General features: G+C 58.4%; 3 protein-coding genes across 5 annotated transcripts; 2 read left to right on the top strand and 1 right to left on the bottom strand.

Annotated features, from left to right (window-relative positions):
• The first annotated feature begins 6 nt into the window (after positions 1-6).
• On the top strand, positions 7-2,549 carry CDKN2D (cyclin dependent kinase inhibitor 2D). The gene is made up of 3 exons (XM_078443408.2): positions 7-114; positions 387-542; positions 1,593-2,549. Exons 2-3 carry the CDS (start codon positions 402-404, stop codon positions 1,950-1,952), a joined length of 501 nt encoding a protein of 166 aa, XP_078299534.1. The 5' UTR covers positions 7-114; positions 387-401; the 3' UTR covers positions 1,953-2,549.
• Positions 2,550-2,897: 348 nt separating this feature from the next.
• On the top strand, positions 2,898-11,620 carry KRI1 (KRI1 homolog). 3 transcript variants are annotated; one of them, XM_060630217.3, is made up of 19 exons: positions 2,898-3,121; positions 3,234-3,307; positions 4,072-4,177; positions 4,544-4,655; positions 4,916-4,970; positions 5,050-5,096; positions 5,392-5,488; positions 5,577-5,654; positions 5,921-6,051; positions 6,599-6,725; positions 6,833-6,928; positions 7,018-7,188; positions 8,238-8,313; positions 8,419-8,510; positions 8,590-8,716; positions 8,803-8,933; positions 9,842-9,906; positions 10,032-10,130; positions 10,729-11,620. In XM_060630217.3, the coding sequence occupies exons 1-19, from the start codon at positions 3,028-3,030 to the stop codon at positions 11,066-11,068; spliced, it is 2,118 nt and encodes a 705-aa protein (XP_060486200.2). In that variant the 5' UTR covers positions 2,898-3,027; the 3' UTR covers positions 11,069-11,620. The 3 variants fall into 3 exon arrangements, with proteins under 3 accessions (XP_060486200.2, XP_060486198.2, XP_060486199.2); XM_060630215.3 differs by having other exon boundaries at positions 2,900-3,121; positions 5,047-5,096; XM_060630216.3 differs by having other exon boundaries at positions 2,905-3,121; positions 5,047-5,096; positions 8,422-8,510.
• On the bottom strand, positions 11,267-18,534 carry ATG4D (autophagy related 4D cysteine peptidase). Its single transcript, XM_060630220.3, has 10 exons — positions 17,912-18,534; positions 17,283-17,366; positions 17,028-17,201; positions 16,454-16,730; positions 16,315-16,379; positions 13,791-13,921; positions 12,839-12,917; positions 12,686-12,762; positions 12,483-12,602; positions 11,267-11,829 (listed from the first exon to the last, which is right to left on the bottom strand). Exons 1-10 carry the CDS (start codon positions 18,141-18,143, stop codon positions 11,647-11,649), a joined length of 1,422 nt encoding a protein of 473 aa, XP_060486203.2. The 5' UTR covers positions 18,144-18,534; the 3' UTR covers positions 11,267-11,646.
• Between the last annotated feature and the right edge of the window lie 644 nt (positions 18,535-19,178).

Below are 19,178 nucleotides of genomic sequence, written 5' to 3'. Positions count from 1 at the left end.
CAGCGTTCGGGGCGGGGCCTCAAGCGCGCTATCTCCGCCCCCTGGCGGCCAGCTCAGCGGCGGCAGCGGCGGCGGCTCAGAACAGACCCCGCCCGTCGAGGAGGAGGAGGGAGGGTGAGTTGGGGGGAGACCCGGCCCCCAAGGGGCGGGCGCCGGGCCGGGCCCTGCGAGCCGCGGAGGGTTGGGCCCGGCTCCCAGCCCCTGGCGACCCGCTGGCCGACAGGGGGAGGAGCCCGCCGGCAGGGCGGGGGTCGCGCAGAGGGCCGACTAGTGTGCTGGGCTGGGAGCGTCGCGCAGGCCAGGTGCACCTCGGGGGAGATCTTAGGGCCAGCGCCAGTGGATTTCCCCACACTGACCGCGCCGGCGTGGGGCGGGGGGCTTCGCAGGCTGCCAGCGTCGACATGCTGCTGGAGGAGGTCCGCGCAGGCGACAGGCTAAGCGGGGCCGCGGCCCGAGGCGACGTGCAGGAGGTGCGCCGCCTTCTGCACCGTGAGCTGGTGCACCCCGATGCCCTGAACCGCTTCGGCAAGACGGCGCTGCAGGTGAGGCCCGGCTGGCCGGGAGCGACGGCGAGGCTGGAACCCCAGACCCTTTCCCTCAAGTCTCCTTGACCGCGGTGGTGGCTGACTGGGGGGGGGGGGGGGGGGGGGGGGCTCGGTCCTTTCCCCCTGGGGCGCTGTTGCTCCTTGATGTCTACTTTCGTGGGTGGGTGGTGGATGGAGTTAGGTGGGGGGAGGGGAGGACTTTCCATCTTCTCTGGAGGATTTCTTGTTTTCTGGGTGCAGAAGATTAATTTTCCCTGGGGAGGTTCTTATTCCGCGATGTGAGAGCAGCTTCTTTGGATCCCGGCTTCATAGGACTGGCTCTTGTTTCTTGGAACTTCTGTGGGGGGATCCAATCACTGGAAGGAGGGATTCATGTTTCCAGGTGTTCCCTATTTTCTGGAGGGTTCTCTGAGATGTATCCAGTTATTTGGGTAACTCTCCATTCCTGTTTTGGGGTGTGTGTGTGTGTGTGTGTGTGTGTGTGTGTGTTTCCAGATTCCTAGTATATTAAGGGAAGTCCTAAGTGGGGCACAGTTACACGTTGCATGGGCGTCCTTATTCCCTGGGGGGCATTTTACAGGGGGAACCCTATTTCTTCAGGGCAAGTACCCTGGGGTTTCAAATTCCCTGGGCATCTCCTTTCCCTTGAGGTTGCTCTCCAAGTTCTTTGGAGCAGTTCTCATTCTATGAGGCCTATTTCTGGGGGTGGGGGAGGGGTCATATTTCCTAGCGATTTCCCATATGGGATGGGGCATATCTCTGCTTCCTTGGGGAGGGTCTTAGGTTTCTTGAACGTTTCCTTGGAGGCTATTCCCTACGTGGTTTTCTTATCCTTAGTGGGGTGACCACTTTCTTTGGGGTCCCTATTCCAAGGAGACGTCTTTCTCTGGGGTATCAAACAACCGCCTGAGAGCTTGTGTTCCCTGGTGTGTCCCCATTCTTTAGAAGAGCTCTAGTGTTCCCTATTCTTGAATGATCCCTCTCTACAGTGACCCCTTTTCCTGGAACCCCTCCCTTGAGGACCCCTCACTCTCTGCCCCCACACAGGTCATGATGTTTGGAAGCTCCACCATTGCGTTGGAACTTCTCAAGCAAGGTGCCAGCCCCAATGTCCAGGACACCTCCGGCACCACTCCAGCCCATGATGCGGCACGCACTGGATTCCTGGACACCCTGAAGGTTTTGGTAGAGCATGGTGCTGATGTCAACGTGCCTGACGGCACCGGGGCACTCCCCATCCATCTGGCGGTGCGAGAGGGCCACACCGCTGTGGTCAGCTTCCTGGCTTCTGAGTCTGATCTCCATCACAGGGACGCCAGGGGGCTCACACCCCTGGAGCTGGCCCAGGGGATAGGGGCCCAGGATCTCATGGACATACTGCAGGGGCACTCGGTGGTACTGCTGTGACCCGGGGCGCCCACTGCAGCAACCAGACCCAACAGGGTTCTGTGTCAAAAGAGGAGGAAAGAAACACTTTCTCCCCTCACTCCTTCTGCCCCCTGTCAAAAGGGGAGGGGCACCAGTTTGTGGCTTGTTGGTGTTGATTTGTGGGGTGTGTGTGTTTGAGGGACATTTCTCATTTGTTTTTCTCACCCCTTTTGATGTGTTGGGCAGAGAAGGGCTCCTGCAGGCAACAGCCGTCTAAACGGTTCAGTTTTCTCTGCGCCTCAGATTGCTGGGGCTGCAGACGCCCAAGGGCAGAGCGTTTAAAGCCCCAGCCCGAGTGAGGTCATCGCTTCCAGGGCTCCTGGAACCTGGCGACCTTGGCTAGCTGTACCCAGAGACAGACCTCAAATGTGCACACTGCTTTCAAGCATGGGGGGAGGGGGGAGTGTTTAAAATCAATAGAAGGGTAGTATGAGTTCATATTTTGTTGGAAACTTGTTTTTCAGTCTCTTGTACAGCGTTAAAAAAAGATTCTATTTATTAAGCTTTATGGAAAAATATTGTTGTGTGATAATTTAATGTTTTTACCCATTAAATTAAGACTTGTGCATGATCACAGAGCTGGTGGCTTCTGATTTTTGAGTCTGCGATGGAGAGTCGCAGGTCCAGTATGTTTGTGGGGGGTGGGCACGGGGGTCGCAAATCGTGGATACTTTGGGGGAGGGGAGAGAGTGGTAATTCCCAGGGTGACAGAGGTGAGTGTGCTGGGTGGGGCAGCGGTTTACGCTGTCGGAACGGAAGGGAGGCAGGAAACCGCGAGTGGAGAAAGGGCCCCCAGATGTCAGCTGGGTGCCGGGAGCCCCGGAGTGGTGGTGGGGGGGGGGGGGCGATGGCTGTAGTCTGACCCACAGAGGCGTGACCCGCGGGCGGGGACTGCGGTCGGGTGGCGTAAGGGATCCCGGAAAGACTGGGGGAGGGATTAGGGGCGGCCTGCGAGGCTCCGCCTCCTTTAAGGCCTGCCGAGGCTGGGGCTGAGGGTAGCCCCACCCCCTTGGGACACTCGCCACACGCGTGCGCAGTGGGTCGCAGAGCCGCCATGCCGGAACCGCGCGGGTCGTCACCCCTTCGGGTAAACGCGGCGTTTGCCGCGCGGTACGGCCGCTACCGGGAGCGCGAGGAGCTGCAGCGGCGTGAGTGCGGGGCGCATGCGCGCGGGGCGGCGGCGCGGACAGGGTCGTCGGGAAGCGGGGGTTGATCTGGTCTTCCAAGCTCATCTGTGAGGGGCTCTCATCTGCCCCGCAGTTAAAGATCGCTACGGGGACCGAGACAGCGGCGGCGACTCCAGCTCTGAGTCTGACTCTGGCGACGAGCGCGTGGTGAGCTTTCTCACTCCGGCCCCGTACTTTCGGGAAGCATCCAAGCTCCCCACCGCACCCCTATCCTGATATGCAGAGGGTGGCTAGTCTCCAGCCCCCTTCCACCCTACGGGAGCGTCCAACCTCCTTTTTCTAATCCCATGGACGACACACAGCGCCCTCCCCATCCCCACGGGGTGGCCCAATGCCCCCCTACTTCCTCTCTCTCGCCACGCACGATCCACCTGCCCATCCTGATGTGAGGAGCAACGGCTGTGTCCATTTCCTCATCCCCAAGAATTTAACCATTTGTCAGTCCCCGAAGTGGGACATCTCTTTGCCACATGGGACGCTCGGCCTCTCACATCAGCCCTGATCTTCGGGGTCTCGCTGTGCAATCCAGCCCCTGCTTGCTGTCCCACACATGCTCCCTGTCTGCTCACCTGCCCCGCTGTCAATCCTTTGTCCTCCCCCTTGCCCACCCCCTTCCCCTGTTTCAGATCCTGTACCTGTGTGGCCTGCCCCTCCCCACCCCCAAAAGGCGCCCTCTTCCTCCTCCACCTCTTTGCTGTCTTCGGACCTCCCCTCATACCACCCTGGAGCCCCCTACCTGCCTCTGTCCAGCTGGATCCCTTCTCCAGCCTCCTAATGTATACCCCTCCCTCCACCCTAATTTCCACAGGCTCACAGCCCACCTGCCCCTCTTACTTAGTGTCCCCTAGCCTCCACCAAGGCTCTCCCCATCTCCTTTCTGAAGTCTGTTCCTGATCCTTTTCATGCCTTAGGAATTTGATCCCCAGCAAGAACGTGACTTTTACAGGACTCTCTCCCTGTTGAAGAAGAAGGACCCCCGCATTTACCAGAAAGATGCCACCTTCTATCAGAGAACAGGTCTGGGGCTGCTCATCCCTATGGCCCAGGCTCCCCACTGCCTTACTGGCTTTTGTGACTACTTAATGAACCCTTGCTTATATGTTATATGTTCTAGGTTTACAGTGCATAGCAGTGTTTTAGGTTATCACTTGCTGTTAATAACAACTGTGTGCTTAGCACTGTTCAGAGCATGAATTACTCGCTGAATGAGCGTAGCCAGCTACTACTGATGTAGTATAAGTGTGATACCTGTCTCACAGCTGGGAACTGGTGGCTCGGGGAATTGAAACCTTGGGGGTGTCCTGGCCCAAGCCCTGTGGGATTCTCTGCCTGGGAAAGGAAGGGGGCTGTGAGTGATGGCAGGTGTCTCTGGCAACCCGATAGTATCCTCCTCGGAGAGTGAGGAAGTGCCAGCAGCAGCCAAGGAGAAGCAAAAGAAGATGCGGCCCATGTACCTGAAGGACTACGAAAGGAAGGTTATCTTGGAGAAAGAAGGGTGAGGAGAGACCTTGACTCCCCACCGTCCCCCCACAGTCTTCCCAGGGCAGGCAGACAGGCACATGGGAGCCTTAGAAGCAAGGGTGGAAAGAAGCTGGCGGAGACTCGCCAGGATTGAGGGAACCCCAGAGAACAGCATCGTCAGTGACTCACCTGTACCCCACTGCCCCCCAACTGCTGCTCTAACAGCTGCCCACCCCATCGGGACAGACGAGCCATGGGGAGTCTGTTCTGAAAGCCCCATTCTTCCTTGCGCAGCAAATATATCGATGAGGAAAATTCAGATGAGGAGACCTCCAATCAGAGATTCCAGGTAGGTGGGGTGGAGGCCTGGTCGGGGGCTGAGGGGCTTGGGGCTGGGCCTGAGGCCTGTGTCACTCTCTCTGCAGCAGATCTCGTCAAAAAGTTACGTAGAAGAGCAGAAACAGCTGAAGGAAAGGTGAGCCTGGGAGGATTGAATGGCCAAATGGATAGGACTGAGGCCACAGGGTCGGACAGGCCTGGGTTCAAATCCAGCTGTGGTACTTCATAGCTGTGTGCCCTTAGGCACGTCACTTAGTCTTTCCGTGCCTCAGTTTCTCCATCTGTTAAATGGGGTTGACGATGCTCTCTGGGTCACAGTACTGCTCTGAGCTTGTTGTGAAGGGCTCAGGACTCCGTAAATGGGGTTAATGCTGGGACTGTGGGCAGAGACCAGCCTGCATATCCTGAGGCTTATTCTCTCACGTGGGCAGCTTCCGGGCTTTTGTGGAAGACAGCGAGACTGAGGACAGTGCCGGGGAGGGCGGCTCCGGGTTGCTGCAGAAACGCGCTAAAACCAGGGAGGAGAAGGTAAGTGCTGGGGCCTGGATGGACCGAGGTGGGGGGGTGCTGCTGACAGGAAGGGGTCCCCAGACCCTCAGTGCTGGCCTACCCTCAGGCCCAGGAGGATGCGGACTACGTGGAATGGCTGAAGGGGCAGAAGGAGATTCGCAACACTGATACCCTGCAAGAACTGGTGAGTTCTCGTGTCTATACCGTTTCCAGCCTTTTTCTGGAAACAAATCCTTGAGGGAGTAGTCAAGAGCACCTCGTCTGAAGGTGGGGCGTGCCCCTCTCTGGGCGCCAGTTTCTATTTCTATAAAATGGGGGTTATCCCCTCTAGTTTATAGGCTGGCCGTGAAGTGTCAGTTACTTAAATCTACATGGTGTCCGTGCCTACCTCCTTCCCGGCCCACAAGTCCCTGACCTGTGTCCTGTCTGCCCCCCCCCCCCCCACCCCAGACCCACCTCAAAGAATATTGGAACGACCCAGAGCTAGATGAAGGCGAGCGGTTCCTGCGAGATTATATCCTTAACAAACACTATGAGGAGGAGGAGGAGGGCGAGGAGGAAGGAGAGGAGGAGGAGGAAGCGTGAGTAACCATGTCCCCCAGGGGCCTGGAGCCAAGCCAGCCAGACAGCAAAGGGCACCGGCTGTTTACTTTTTTGCACAGATGGTAGCAGAGGTCTTGTTCTGTGAGGAAGAGCGGTGGGGCGAGGGGCATGGGGTCTGGAGCTAGGTGGCCTTGTTGTTAGATATTGTCCCCGGGTTCCCCATCTGTCAAATGGGGGTGCCTCGGAAGTAGGGATCTTTTTTTAAGTTGGTTTATTTATTTTGAGAGAGGAGAGGGAGAGGGAGAGGGAGAGAGTGTGCACACAGGCAGCAGAGGGGCAGACAGAGGGATTGAGAGAGGTGCCTAAGCCGGTTCTGAGCTGTCAGCACAGAGCCCGATGTGGGGCTCGAACTCACGAACCGTAAGATCATGACCTGAGCCGAAATCAAGAGTCGGACGCTTAACCAACCAAACCCCCCTGGTGCCCCAAAAGTAGGATTCTTAGGAGGCAATGAGTTCACACAGCTGGTACACAGGAGTGCAGGGGCTCGGCTGACCCCCAGCCCTGCCCCGTCTCGTCCCTCAGGGGCCCCAGCCTCCCCGTCCAGCTGGCCGTGGATGATTCCTCGGATGAGGGGGAGCTGTTTCTGAAGAAGCAGGAGGACTTTGAGCACAAGTACAACTTCCGCTTCGAGGAGCCGGACTCGGCCTTGGTGCGTGGCCAGGGCGGGCGCCGAGCAGGATCCGGACCTTGGGGCCCAGGCCGGGAGAGCCCAGAATCATCTCTGTGGCCCTTTCTGGGCTCCCTTGCTGCCCACAGGTCAAGACCTACCCTCGAAGCATCGCGTCCTCTGTGCGCCGCAAGGACGAGCGCAGGAAGGAGCGGAGAGAGGAGACGAGGGAGCGAAAGAAGAGGGTGAGTGTGGGGGTGTCAGGCCGGGGAGGGCTGTCAGCCCTGCGGGGAGAGCCCACGCCCTCCCTCTCTCCCTGGCCTGTCACCTGCAGGAGAAAGCGAAGAAGCAGGAAGAGCTCAAGCAGCTGAAGAACCTGAAAAGGAAGGAGATCCTGGCCAAGCTGGAGAGGCTGCGGCAGGTCACAGGCAATGAGACACTGGGCTTCGAGGAGAAGGACCTGGAGGACGACTTTGATCCTACCCAGCATGACCAGCTCATGCAGGTGCGGCCCCTGCACCCCACCCCCGCCACGCAGTGCTTGGGACAGGGGTCTGGAATCAGTGGTGGTTTCCCAGCTGTGTGACCTCTGAGAAGTGACTCGATCTGAGCATGTGTCCCTGTCTGCAAAGTGAGCTCAGCCATACTGTCTACCTCAGGGCTGTTGTAAGGACGGCCTAAGAGGAGTACGTGTAAACATTGGTAATGCTCAAGGAACGGGGTAGCTGTGTTTCCTTTCGTCTTGTTGCTGTTGATGTTTATTGTTGGGTCAGAGGGGACATAGTGTCAGGCCATGGAAACAGGCGATAGGGCCTTATGAGGAAAGCAGCGGGGACCCCGGGAGCCCCAAAGAGGCCCCCGACCAAGCCTCGGAGGCCAGGGAAGGAGACTGAGGACGCGTAGGCTTCAGTTTCCTCAGTAGAACGGAGGTAGTTTCTGTCCCTTGGGGTGTTTGTGAGAACGCAGCAAGATGCAGCCCAGCATTGGGCATACAGTAGGGGCTTAATAAGTGACACCGTGAGCAATATCTGCCTTTGCCAGGTGCCCACTGGGTGCCGGGGTTCCAGCAAGGGCCCAACGGCCTCGGAGCTCATGTAACGGCAAGAGCCAGTCTGGTGGTCACTGAGCATCAGGCGACATAGTGGTCGCTGCTCTCCCAGAGCTCCCAGTCTGATGGCAGGCACTTAACTGTACAGTGAGTGCCCCCAGGGATCAGAGTGGTGATGGGCGGTGTGCAGGGGGAGGTGGGGTATTCAGGGAGTCCCTGATCGGCTTTGGCAGGTGTGGTGGTGAGCGGGTTGAGGGCAGGCAGCGGAGACCGGAGGCCTGAGCCGCAGTTAGGCAGCCGGGGAGGGGGTACTGCAGGCGCAAAGGCCTGTGGGAGGGAAAGAACCGCGGCTCGTTGGAACAGAATCAGGGGGATTGGGGCCTGGAGGGGCCTGGGCACACAGGCAGCAGCTAGGCCTTGAGGGTGCTGGGAGCCATGTAAGGTGCAGGAATGAAACTGTCTTGGGGGAGAGGCCTTGCTGATCCCTCCTGGCTCTGACCCCATAGAGATGTTTTGGGGACGAGTACTATGGCACCACGGAGGAGGAGAAGCCGCAATTTGAGGAAGAGGAAGGGCTTGAAGGTGAGGTCACGGCGGGGCGGGACGGCGGCGGGCACCAGCTGGGGGAGTGGCTGGGTCTCAAGTCCAAAGTCCCACCCTGACCCCCTACCCTGTCTCCTTTGGAAGCAGATGACTGGAACTGGGACACATGGGCTGGGCCCGAGCAGGATGGAGCTTGGAGCCGGCAGGAACCGCACTGCGAGGACCCCGACTTCAATGTGGGTGCCCAGGGTGGAGGGGGACCTGGGGGTGTGTGGGGTCCCCCCGGGGGCTGGCCTGACTTTTGCATCTTGGCAGATGGATGCTGACTACGACCCCAGCCAGCCGCGGAAAAAGCGGCGCGAGGCCCCCTTGACAGGCAAGAAGAAGCGCAAGTCGCCCTTCGCCACGGCGGTGGGGCAGGAAAAGCCCGTGTTCAACCCTGGTGAGGCCCGGGCTGCTGGCGGGGGGGCGGGCAGGGGCTCCGCGGGGCCCGGCACACCCTGGCAGCCTGGCTCCCTCCCCTCACAGGAGACCAGACGTTCGAGGAGTACCTGGATGAGTATTACCGGCTGGACTACGAGGACATCGTTGACGATCTGCCCTGTCGCTTTAAGTACCGCACTGTGGTTCCCTGCGACTTCGGGCTGAGCACCGAGGAGGTGAGGCCCCAGAGGGGTGCCCGGCACAGGGGCAGGGGGTGCCCCGGGGGCAAGAGGGAGTGTGGACCCCGCAGGGGTTGCAACACCCCTGCTCCCTCACCTTGAAAACAAGAGGAGTGTTAGCGCTAACAACACGAGTAATGTCACCTGCCTCCAGCGGCTGTGCCCACAGACACCCCTGTAAATAGTACTTTCCATTCTGTCACCGTACGTCTGCGGTTGGGTGGCCCTGGAAACAGATGGCCTGGATTCAAATCTTGCTTTGGTCACTCACCAGCTGCGTGACCTAGAACGCCGTGCCTGTTTCCCCACTTAAAACGGGCCTAATAACAGCCCCCCCTTGTGGCTACGGAGGTGCGATGAACGTGTATGGCTCTCGGAATGGCATTTGTCCCTCAGCCATGTGGCTGTGGGTGCTTGACTGTGCATGGCCCGCAAAGCCAACGTTTATGGAGCTCATATCATCTGCATTTACTCAATCTGAATAGTTTCTAAGGGGCTTGCCCACCTTATAGATGAGGAAACCGAGGCCTGGAGCTGGGAGGCTGGGCCTCATCTGTAATTTGCACACCCGGTCATTAGCAGAGACCCTTGCCCTGTTCTGAGGCTGCTGGGACCCCTGGACCCCCAAACTGGGATCTTAAATCAGCCACTCCGTGGCCGTGTGACTACGGCAAGGATCTCCTTGATGGGCCTCAGTTTCCCCATCTGATGTCCCCTGCCAAAGACCTCTAGTGGCCTCCGCAGAAATCAGTCCTCTCCCGCTATGGTGACATCCTGCTGAACTTGGGAGGAGCGTTACCCTGCTTTGAACAGTGAGGTGGCTAAGGCTCCGAGAGAGCCAGGCCGCCTACACCCCCCGACCCAGGGCTCAAACAAGCAGGATCCCACCCTCCCTCCCTGTGTAGATCCTCGCTGCTGATGACAAAGAGCTGAACCGGTGGTGCTCCCTGAAGAAGACCTGCATGTACAGGTGACAGGTTGGGACTGGGCCGGGTGTCCGGGGGGGAAGGGCGGGGGGCGGCGGGCAGGCAGGTGAGCAGGCACGGGTCCCTCCCAGAGCGTCGGGCAATAGGCCTGTCTGCTGGGCATCTGCAGGTCAGAGCAAGAGGAGTTGCAGGACAAGAGGGCATACAGCCAGAAGGCCCAGAACTCCTGGAAGAAGAGGCAGATCTTCAAGTCACTTTGCCCAGAGGGGTGAGTGTCACTGGCTGGAGGAGGGCGGGCTCGGGAGCCAGCTGGGCCTGGGTTCGAGTCTTGCTCGGTCAGCCATTTTGCTGCATGGCCCTGGGAATGGGGCTTCCTTTCTCTGATACCTGGGTTCAAATTCTGACTGGGCCACAGCTGTGTGACCTTGGGCAAGGCACTTGCCTTTTCTGGGCCTGTTTCCTCATTTTTAAAATGGGGGTAAAGATGGCTCATTTCTTACTGGGTTTTTGAGGATTAAGTGAATTCATTCATTTGAAGCGTTTAAAACAGAGTAAATGCTATGTAGGTAGTAATAGTATTAAGACCGTTATTTCCTGATCTATAAAGCAGGGGTGATAGAAGCTCACAGAGTTGATTTAAAGCTGAAATAAGCCCAGGTACCAGAATTATCAGCAATACAGTCCAGCCTCCGACTTCAGTAGAAAAGCCCCAGTTTTGGTGTCAGACTTGGGTTTGAATCTGAGGCAGGCCTCTGATCTTCTGCCTTGCTTCTCTGAACCTCTCCTTTCCTCATCTGTAAAATGGGAGATGTGTGCTCAGGAACAGGCCTGCCAGGCTTGGGCTGAGCCCCTGCTTTTCTCCTCAGGACGGAGACGCTCACGGAAGCCACAGGGAAGCCACAGAGAGACAAAGCCGACCCTCCGGGGCAGCTGCTGGCGCCTGATGGGGCCTGTGGGCAGTGGCCCCAGCCTGGGAGCCCCCCGGCACAGGAAGAGGCGGGTCCTGTGTCTCCCACCCAGAAGCCAGTCCCCCACAGGCGGAGGAGGGGCAAGAAGGCGCGTCTCCTGGGCCCCACCGTGACCCTGGGTGGCCGTGAGTTTAGCCGCCAGAGACTGCAGGCCTTTGGCCTCAACCCCAAACGGCTGCACTTCCGGCAGCTGGGCCGGCAGCGGAGGAAGCAACAGGGTCCCAAGAGCGGCCCCTGAGCTCCGGGGAGCAGGCAGGGGCCCTGGGGCTCCTCCCCTCCAATCGAGCTTAGGGACTGTGTAGACCCTGGTGTCTGCCTGTGGCCGAAGAAGTTGTGGAAGTGAGGCCTACCTAACACGCTTCCCCCAGCGTCTCACCTTGAGACACGCCTTGGACCCCTTGGACCCCATCCCTTAAATGCTGGGCCCAGCCATAGCCACAGTCAAATTAAACGGCTTTATTAGCCCCCAGTGGCCACAGTTCCCCCCCCCCCTCCCGTACCCCCCGTCCTTAGCAGGGTAGGGGCTTTGGGACCAGTGAGGGGCATGGGTGGTCCAGTGCAAACTACAGTACTTGAGTCAGGCCCTGAGTGGGTGTCCGGAAGCTCTCCCTCCCTGCCCTGTGAGGAGGGCCCAGCTGGCGGGAGGCCCATTGTCCGAATGGCCCCAGTTCAGAGCTTTCCTGGACTGGTCTCAGCTGCGCTTGTCAAGGGAGTGAGAAGGGGAAGACCCATCACCTCCCGATGTCAAGCTCCCACACCCAGCATGACATAAATAAAAAAATAAATAGTGCGCATCTTCTCCCCCAACCCCACCCGTCATAAAAACACAAAGTCGTCAGAACTTGGGCGTTTGGCCTTGAGGAGCCGCCCCGGGCGAGGGAGCCGCAGCGTCGGCTGGGAGAGCTGGGAGCAGAGGGCATCCAGGCTGTGGTCCTGAGCATGGCCCTCGGCCAGGGTGAACATGGGGTACCGCTCTGTGGCTGAGGAGCAGCTGAGGACCTGGAGGGAAGAGAGAGAGAGAGTGGCTTAGCTCCAAACCATGTTAATTATCCTATAATTATCCCAATTGGTATCCCAATAGGTATATCCCAATAGGTAAATATCCCAATAGGTATATTTATCAGGTGCTTCCTGAGCTCAGCTCCCATCCCTCTGGGCGATGACCCAGGCCAGCCAGTCAGCACCGTCCATTCCCTGGCCCGAGTGATTGGCCCAGTGATGGACATATGGCCCAGTGTAACCAATGAACAGCAACCCTGTGGTTTTTGCTGCATCTGCTGGGAAAGTGAGGCTTCCTTTCCACTGAACTGGGAGGTGGGTGCCCAGGAAGGCTGGTGGCTACCTTTTGACACTATTATAAGGGTAAGGCCCTGATGGGGCTGTAGAGCCAGGGGATGGGGAGAGGCCCCACCACTTGAGCTCATGGGGGCAGCTCAAGCAACAATGCTCCTCACTTCTCCTTTTATGCCCTTCTTTTGTCTAATTGGTCATAGCTGGGCGTTAGTAGCTTGGGGACAGGATAACAATCTTGACAACACAGCCTGCAAGTAGCACCCCCCTGCCCCGCCCGTGTCTGCTAGACTCAAGATCTCTGTTCCTCTTCCACTCCCTCCTTGCCCCTTGCCCTCCACCCTCCACCCCTCCTTGCTCACCCTGGTCAGCTCTGAGCAGAGCGTCTCAAACTCCTTCCGGTCTCCAGCATAGAACCCCACCGTACAGCTTGGGTCCATCTTGGCAAAGGCCATCTTTCGGGGTGAGGTGCAGTGGAAGGACTGGGGCATAAGACGTGGGAAGCTTAGGGCCCCGGCTCCCTCCACGTTCCCCAGCCCCACCCCAGGGATCCCAGCCAGCTCACCTCCAGGGGGAAGTCAGCCTGACTGACATCCACAGTGGGCTGGCAGTAGTGGGGGTCCAGGTAGAGCAGGAAGTCATCTGCAAGGGTGGAGGCATGAGAGGGGCTGGGGAGGGGTAAGGTGGGGCAGGATGGAGTGGGAAGGGGTGGGCCTACCCTGGTAGCCGATGAAGTACAGTGAATGCCGTGGCTTGCCCCCCATGATGCCCAGGCACAGCTCTGAACGCAGGAGCTCCTGCAGGGAGGAAAGGGGGTGAAGGAGTGTGCTTTGGGCAGGTGCTGTCAGGACAGTCCCTTGAGAAACACTTAGCAAAAGCCCCAGCCTGTTCTCATGGAGCAGACATTCTACCGTAGGAGACGAACAAGGAACAAGATGAGTAAGTTCTGTCGCATCAGCGGGCAGTAACACTGGGAGAATAAAGGATGAAAGAGGGCTTTGCAATTTGAAATAAGGGGAATCAGAACGGCCTCACTAAAAGGTGCCACTTCAGCAAAGACCTGAATGAAGTAAGAGAGGGAGTTAGGAGTATATCTCTGCACAAAGAGCACTCCAAGCAGATGGAAGTGAGGGCAAAGGCCCTGGGGCAGGTGTGTTCTGAGAACAGTGTGTGGTTGGGGCAGAGTGAACTGAGAAAGGAGAGTGGGGGCAGATGAGGTCAAGGAACAGGGACACAGTGCAAAGCCTTGCAGGCTGTAGGGACAATTCTGGCCTTCATTCTGAGTAAAAACACCAGGGTTTTTCCAGCCTTGCCATTCCTTTTGCCTAGAGCACGCCTCTGCCTCCTCTCCTGCCCTGCTGGAGAGGGGCTTTCCTAGGCTGCAGCCACCCCCATCTGCCCTTCAGTGTTAGTTTTAGTCCCTCTAGAATCTACGGCGTAATGCCACAGCTGTCAGTGTGGTTTCAGATCCACTGTCTGACCTTCCCCACTCCCAGAGGGCACGAACGTTTGCCTGTTGGCCTCCAAGCCCCCAGCAGCTGGGACGGTGCTCGGCACATAATAGGTGCTCGGAACCACTGAAGCAACAGATAGAGACGGGGGAAGCAGAAACACCCAAGCCGAGCTAACGAAGCCGGGGCAGTTCCCAGGGGAGGCTCGGCGGAACCTACCTTCACGCAGGGCACATACACAGGGTTGAGCGTCTCGCCACCCAGCCGCACCGGCACCAAGATGACCACAGACTTCCACTCAGCTGTGGGGTCCGGCCTGGCCACCAGGCGTGCCACATCTGCCTTGTACACTGGAAGGACAGCGCGGCAAGTCACGTTCTCGCCCACCCTTCAAGCCTCAGAGCACGGCCCTCCCGAAGCCTATGCAGCCTCTCAGGGTCCTACTCCTGTCACCGGCGGAAAAGGATGTCTTTCTGGCGCCCCACCCGCCCCAAATTCCCCCAGACAATTTCAGGGCCTCCAGGTAGGTGTCAACATCCCCATTTTACAGACAGGGCAATTGAGGCCCCGAGGTTTCGATGAAGAACAGAAAACCAGGAGGAGGCAGAGCACCTCCCCAGTTCCAGGCCTGGTTAGTCTTTACTTACTCAGAGCATGGGTTTGCCCATATAGAAATGGCAACACCAAGCAGACTGCCCCTCAGCTGAATGTCCCTGTGTGTCCCTCCTCCTCGAGTCCAAAACGCTGGTCTCCATTCTCCCACCTCCTGCCTTACTGCTAAGTAAGCCCCTGCCTGGCTCCCAGAAAAGTGGATTCGACCCTTCTGGAAACGCAGCTGCTATGGTCTGAATGCTTGTGTCTCCCCCCTCCAAAATTCAGATGTTGAAATTCTAATCCCCAGAGCGCCTGGGTGGCTCAGTCGGTTGAGCGTCCAGCTCTTGATTTCAGCTCAGGTCATGATCTTGCAGTCATGGGATAGAGTCACGCATCAGGTTCCGTGCTGACACGGTGAGCCTGCTTGGGATTCTCTCTCTAGTCTCTCTGCCCCTCCCCCACTCGCACACACACATGCATTCTCTGTCAAAAATAAACATTAAAAAAAGTTGGGGGGGGGGTGCCTGGGTGGCTCAGGGGGTTAGGCGTCTGACTTCAACCCGGGTCATGATCTTATGGCTCCTGGGTTTGAGCCCCGCGTCGGGCTTTGTGCTGTCAGCTCAGAGCCTGGAGCCTGCTTTGGATTCTGTCTCCCTCTCTCTCTGCCCCTCCCCTGCTTGCACTCTGTCTCTCTCTCTTAAAAAATAAAATAAACATTAAAAAAAAGAAGAAGAAGACAAAGACGGAGAAGAAATTCTTTTTTTTTTTTTTTTTTTTAATTTTTGGGACAGAGAGAGACAGAGCATGAACGGGGGAGGGGCAGAGAGAGAGGGAGACACAGAATCGGAAACAGGCTCCAGGCTCCGAGCCATCAGCCCAGAGCCTGACGCGGGGCTCGAACTCGCGGGGCTCGAACTCACGGACCGCGAGATCGTGACCTGGCTGAAGTCGGACGCTTAACCGACTGCGCCACCCAGGCGCCCCCGGAGAAGAAATTCTAATCCCTAAGGCGATGGTATTAAGAGGTGGGGCCTTTGGGAGGCGACTAGGTCATGAAGGTGGAATCCTCATGAATGGGATTAGTGCCTTTATAAAAAAGACCTGAGAGAGCCCCTTCCACCATGTGGACACAGCAAAATGAACCAGGAAGTGGGTGCCCACCAGACACTGAGTCTGCTGATGTCCTGATCTTGGACTTCTCAGCCCCCAGAACTACGAAAATAAATTCCCGTTATTTAAATTTTTTTTTTTTTCAACATTTTTTATATATTTTTGGGACAGAGATAGACAGAGCATGAACGGGGGAGGGGCAGAGAGAGAGGGAGACACAGAATCGGAAACAGGCTCCAGGCTCCGAGCCATCAGCCCAGAGCCTGACGCGGGGCTCGAACTCACGGACCGCGAGATCGTGACCTTGCTGAAGTCGGCCGCTTAACCGACTGCGCCACCCAGGCGCCCCAAAATTCCCGTTATTTAGAAGCCTCTATAGTCTGTGGCACTTCTGTTCTAACAGCCCAAACAGAGTAAGATCGGGTTGTCCGTGAAAATCAAACGTTGCCCAAATCTCTACAATTCTGCATAAAAACGTATAGGTTTTGTAGATTCCCTGATGCCAATCCACCGAGGCTCCTATTAATAAAAACCCTATCTAGACTGATTTGGAGGAGGGCGCCTGGGTGGCTCAGTCAATTAAGTGGCTAACTTCGGCTCAGGTCAGGTTGGTGAGTTAGAGCCCCACGTCAGGCTGTGTGCTGACAGCTCAGAGCCTGGAGCCTGCTCAGATTCTGTGTCTGCCTCTCTCTCTGCCCCTCTCCCGTTTGCACTCTGTCTCTCAAAAATAAATAAACATTAAAAAATTAATTAAAAAAAAAAGAATTCTTTAAGAATTATTTACAGAGTAGGAGTAAATTGGACCTGATGGAGGGAAGTCCTTATGTCCTTTATTCTATCATTTGTAGAGAAGCCCCTAAAGTTTCCTCTCCTGGTTCCAGAGGGAGTGGAGGGATCCTGAGGACCTTCCACTGTGTGGGCCTTGAATCCTTTCCAAGGGTCCCTCTGCCCCAGAACTGGTTTCAGCCTCTGAGGCAGGTTAAGTCCTAGCGACTGGCTCAGGGTGAGAACTCTGTGACCGTGGTTTCCGGTCTCTTACCTGTGCAGTCCTGAGAAACATACACCACCAGGCGGGTGACCTCTGAGCAGCTCTCCACAGCTTTCCTGGGGGTGAGAGGGAAGGCCTGAGTTCCTGGGGGAAACCCAGTGGTTCCCGTGTCCCCTGCAGCGGCCCTCACCTGAGTATGTGTGCCACCAGAGATGGCCCATACCAGTCACCCGCCTTCTTGCCTGAGCTCTGCCCAAGCTCCACCAGCCGGTGTAGACCAAAGGGGGCCTGGGGGTGGTCGGCGAACCAGGACACTATCTGCCGGTGCCGACGTTCCTGCTCCAGCTCGGGGGTGCCCTGGGCCCAGCGGGGGGGCATCCAGCGTGCAGGCCCGCGGTAACGGTTGGGAGAGGCCAACCCTGATGGCTCAGAGGGGCCCAGGCCTGAGGCCTCGGACCACGTCCAGTCTGGTGGGGATGGAGTACACAGTCAGACGGTGCCAGTGGGGGCCGGAGGGGGGCACGCTTCCCATCAGCTCATGCTTTACGTACAATTCTAAGGCTCCCGAGACGCCACGTTTCCCAACAATTTTCCCATTCCTGCAACTTATTTGATAAACTCTCACGCCCCCCTCAAAACTTACTTGGCACACAATCTAACTTAACTGTAAACTTAGTTTACAAACAAGCCCAACACCGCTGCCCTGTGCCGCCCTGTGCCCTTGGCGCTGCACTCTGAGGGGGCCCTTCCCTCCCCCCACTCACCTCTGGGCAGGAAGTGCAGCAGCAGGCCCTGTGCCAGCATCATCTGCCCGCTGCGAAGCATGCATCCCCAGCCACAGTCCGAGGTCAGGCAGCCTCCAGCGAGGGGCGGGAAGTCCCGGCGGTAGGTGAGCCACAGCCGGGAGACGAAATCCCGCTGGAAACGCTGGATGTCACCTGCGAGACCAGGCTTGTCAGCTGCCGTCAGGAACAGCCTTGGGGGCCTCCCTCAACCGCGGACCGGGGCCACCAGCTCACCCTCGCTCTCGAAGCGGTAGCGGCGGCCACAGAGGTGGACGCTGGAGATCTTGCTAAAGCTGGTCCGGCTTTTGACTGCCCAGCCTGGGGGGAGACGTGGGTGGGGCAGCACCCAGCGACTTGAAGCACCTGCTTCACAGCAACAGCGCTTCTACTCCCCGGTCTGTGAAACGGAGACCATCCTAGGTCCTATCTCAGGGCTGGCACGGGGAAATCCATGCCACAGTCCTCTCGGAGGGAGGCAGGGACTGTAGTAACGGCCACGTGAGTGTTTGCCATTAATTCGGGACGAATAAAGCAGTTCTGATTATTGTATCCGTTTTACAGAGGGGAAAAATGAAGGCACAGCAGAGCAAAGAAACCTTGCCCAAGGTCACACGGGAATGGAGACTTGAAAACACATTCCTTTTGGACCTGCTGCAGGTCCGCCCGGGGCAGGGCAGGACAGGACAGGGCGGGGGACCCACAGGTGACTCACAAGAGGCGAGCAAAGGGTGGAACACTCGGAGGGCCAGCGTCTGGTTCTCCTGGACTCCCACCGACCTCGAGCACCCCCCCTCCCCCGCCAAGCCCAACCCCCGGCTGGCTCCTATCTCAGAACACAACCCCCGGGCCCGCCCCCTCCTCACCGTACTTGACGTTGTTCCAGGCCGTCAGGAACTTCGCCTTAAACTTGTCCACCTCGTCCGGCTCCCCAGGGGCGGTCCCGGGCGAGCCAAGAGCCGGGCCGCTGGCTCCAGAGGGCCCCAGGCCGTTGGGGTCCGGGACTCGGGGGCCCCGCGGCCTGCGGCCCTCGGGGCGGCGCGCGTCCTCCGGGCTCCCGCTCCGGTATTGCGCGGCGGCCGGCGACACGGAGTTCATGGGCGCGCCGGGAGGGCGGACGGAGGGCCCAGGTGGGGGCCGCGCGCGAGCGCCCGGGGTGGGGGCCGGGCCGCGGCGCCCAGGAAGGCGCTAGTCGGCCCCCGACGCGGCGGCCAGGCCCCCGGGCCCGGCGCGGGACGCTGTCACCTCCGCCGCCGCCGCCGCCATTTTAGCGGCCCTGGCCCCGGGAGCCGGGCGGGCGCGACACGGCCGGACGCCCCGCCCCGCCCGGCCCCGGTTCCGGGTGGCCGCACCGGGACCTCGGGCCGCGGCGCCTCCCCGCGGCGCCCCACGAGCACGCCCCGCCACCCTATCGCAGCGCCCAGGCGCGTCCGAGCCCCCCGCAGGCCCTTATCGGAGGCTCCAGAGTCGGGAAGCCCCGCCCCGGGCCCGCCCCGGCCCCGCCCCCGACGGCGCGCCGGCAAAGGCGGTCCAGGCGCCGCCGCCGCGCGTGTGTGCACCTGCCCGCGTCCCACCCGCCAGAGCGCCCCTCCGCGGCCTGCGCATCCGAGACCCGCCTTGCTATGGGGCCAAACCCGTGTGACGCCCCCTCCTCACTCCCCCAAACTACACCTCTGTGTGCTCAGTTTCCTTAGGAGCCAAAAAGGGCCTCAAATACACACAACAACATTGGGGAATCTTCGTGATAATCCTGCGGAGGGAAAGAAGCCAGATAAAAAAAGAAGAGTATATACTCTCTGGTCCCATGTATATAAAACTCCAGAAAATGCAACTTCGTCTCTAGTAACTGAAAGCAGATCGGTTTCGGGGTGTCTGGGGGTGGGGTGGGGTGGCGAGAGGCTAGAGGGAGGGACCAAAAAGGGCTAGAATATACTTCTTGAGGTGGTGGATGTGTTTAGTATCTTGATCCCGGTGCTGTTTTTCAGGATGTGAAACTCATCGGATTGAACACTTGAAAGGTGTGTGGTATGATGTATGTCAGTTATACCTCAATAAAGTTGTAAAAAAAATTTCAATGCGTCTGACTCAGGAGTGTTAGGAGGATCAGCTGAGTTCATCCGTGTAAAGCACTTT

The sequence above is a fragment of the Panthera onca genome, chromosome A2 (genome assembly GCF_046562875.1).
Source record: "Panthera onca isolate mPanOnc1 chromosome A2, mPanOnc1 haplotype 2, whole genome shotgun sequence".
Lineage (NCBI taxonomy): Eukaryota > Metazoa > Chordata > Mammalia > Carnivora > Felidae > Panthera > Panthera onca.
The sequence above is the reverse complement of the archived record's forward strand: the minus strand, read 5'-3'. Positions and strand labels throughout refer to the sequence as shown.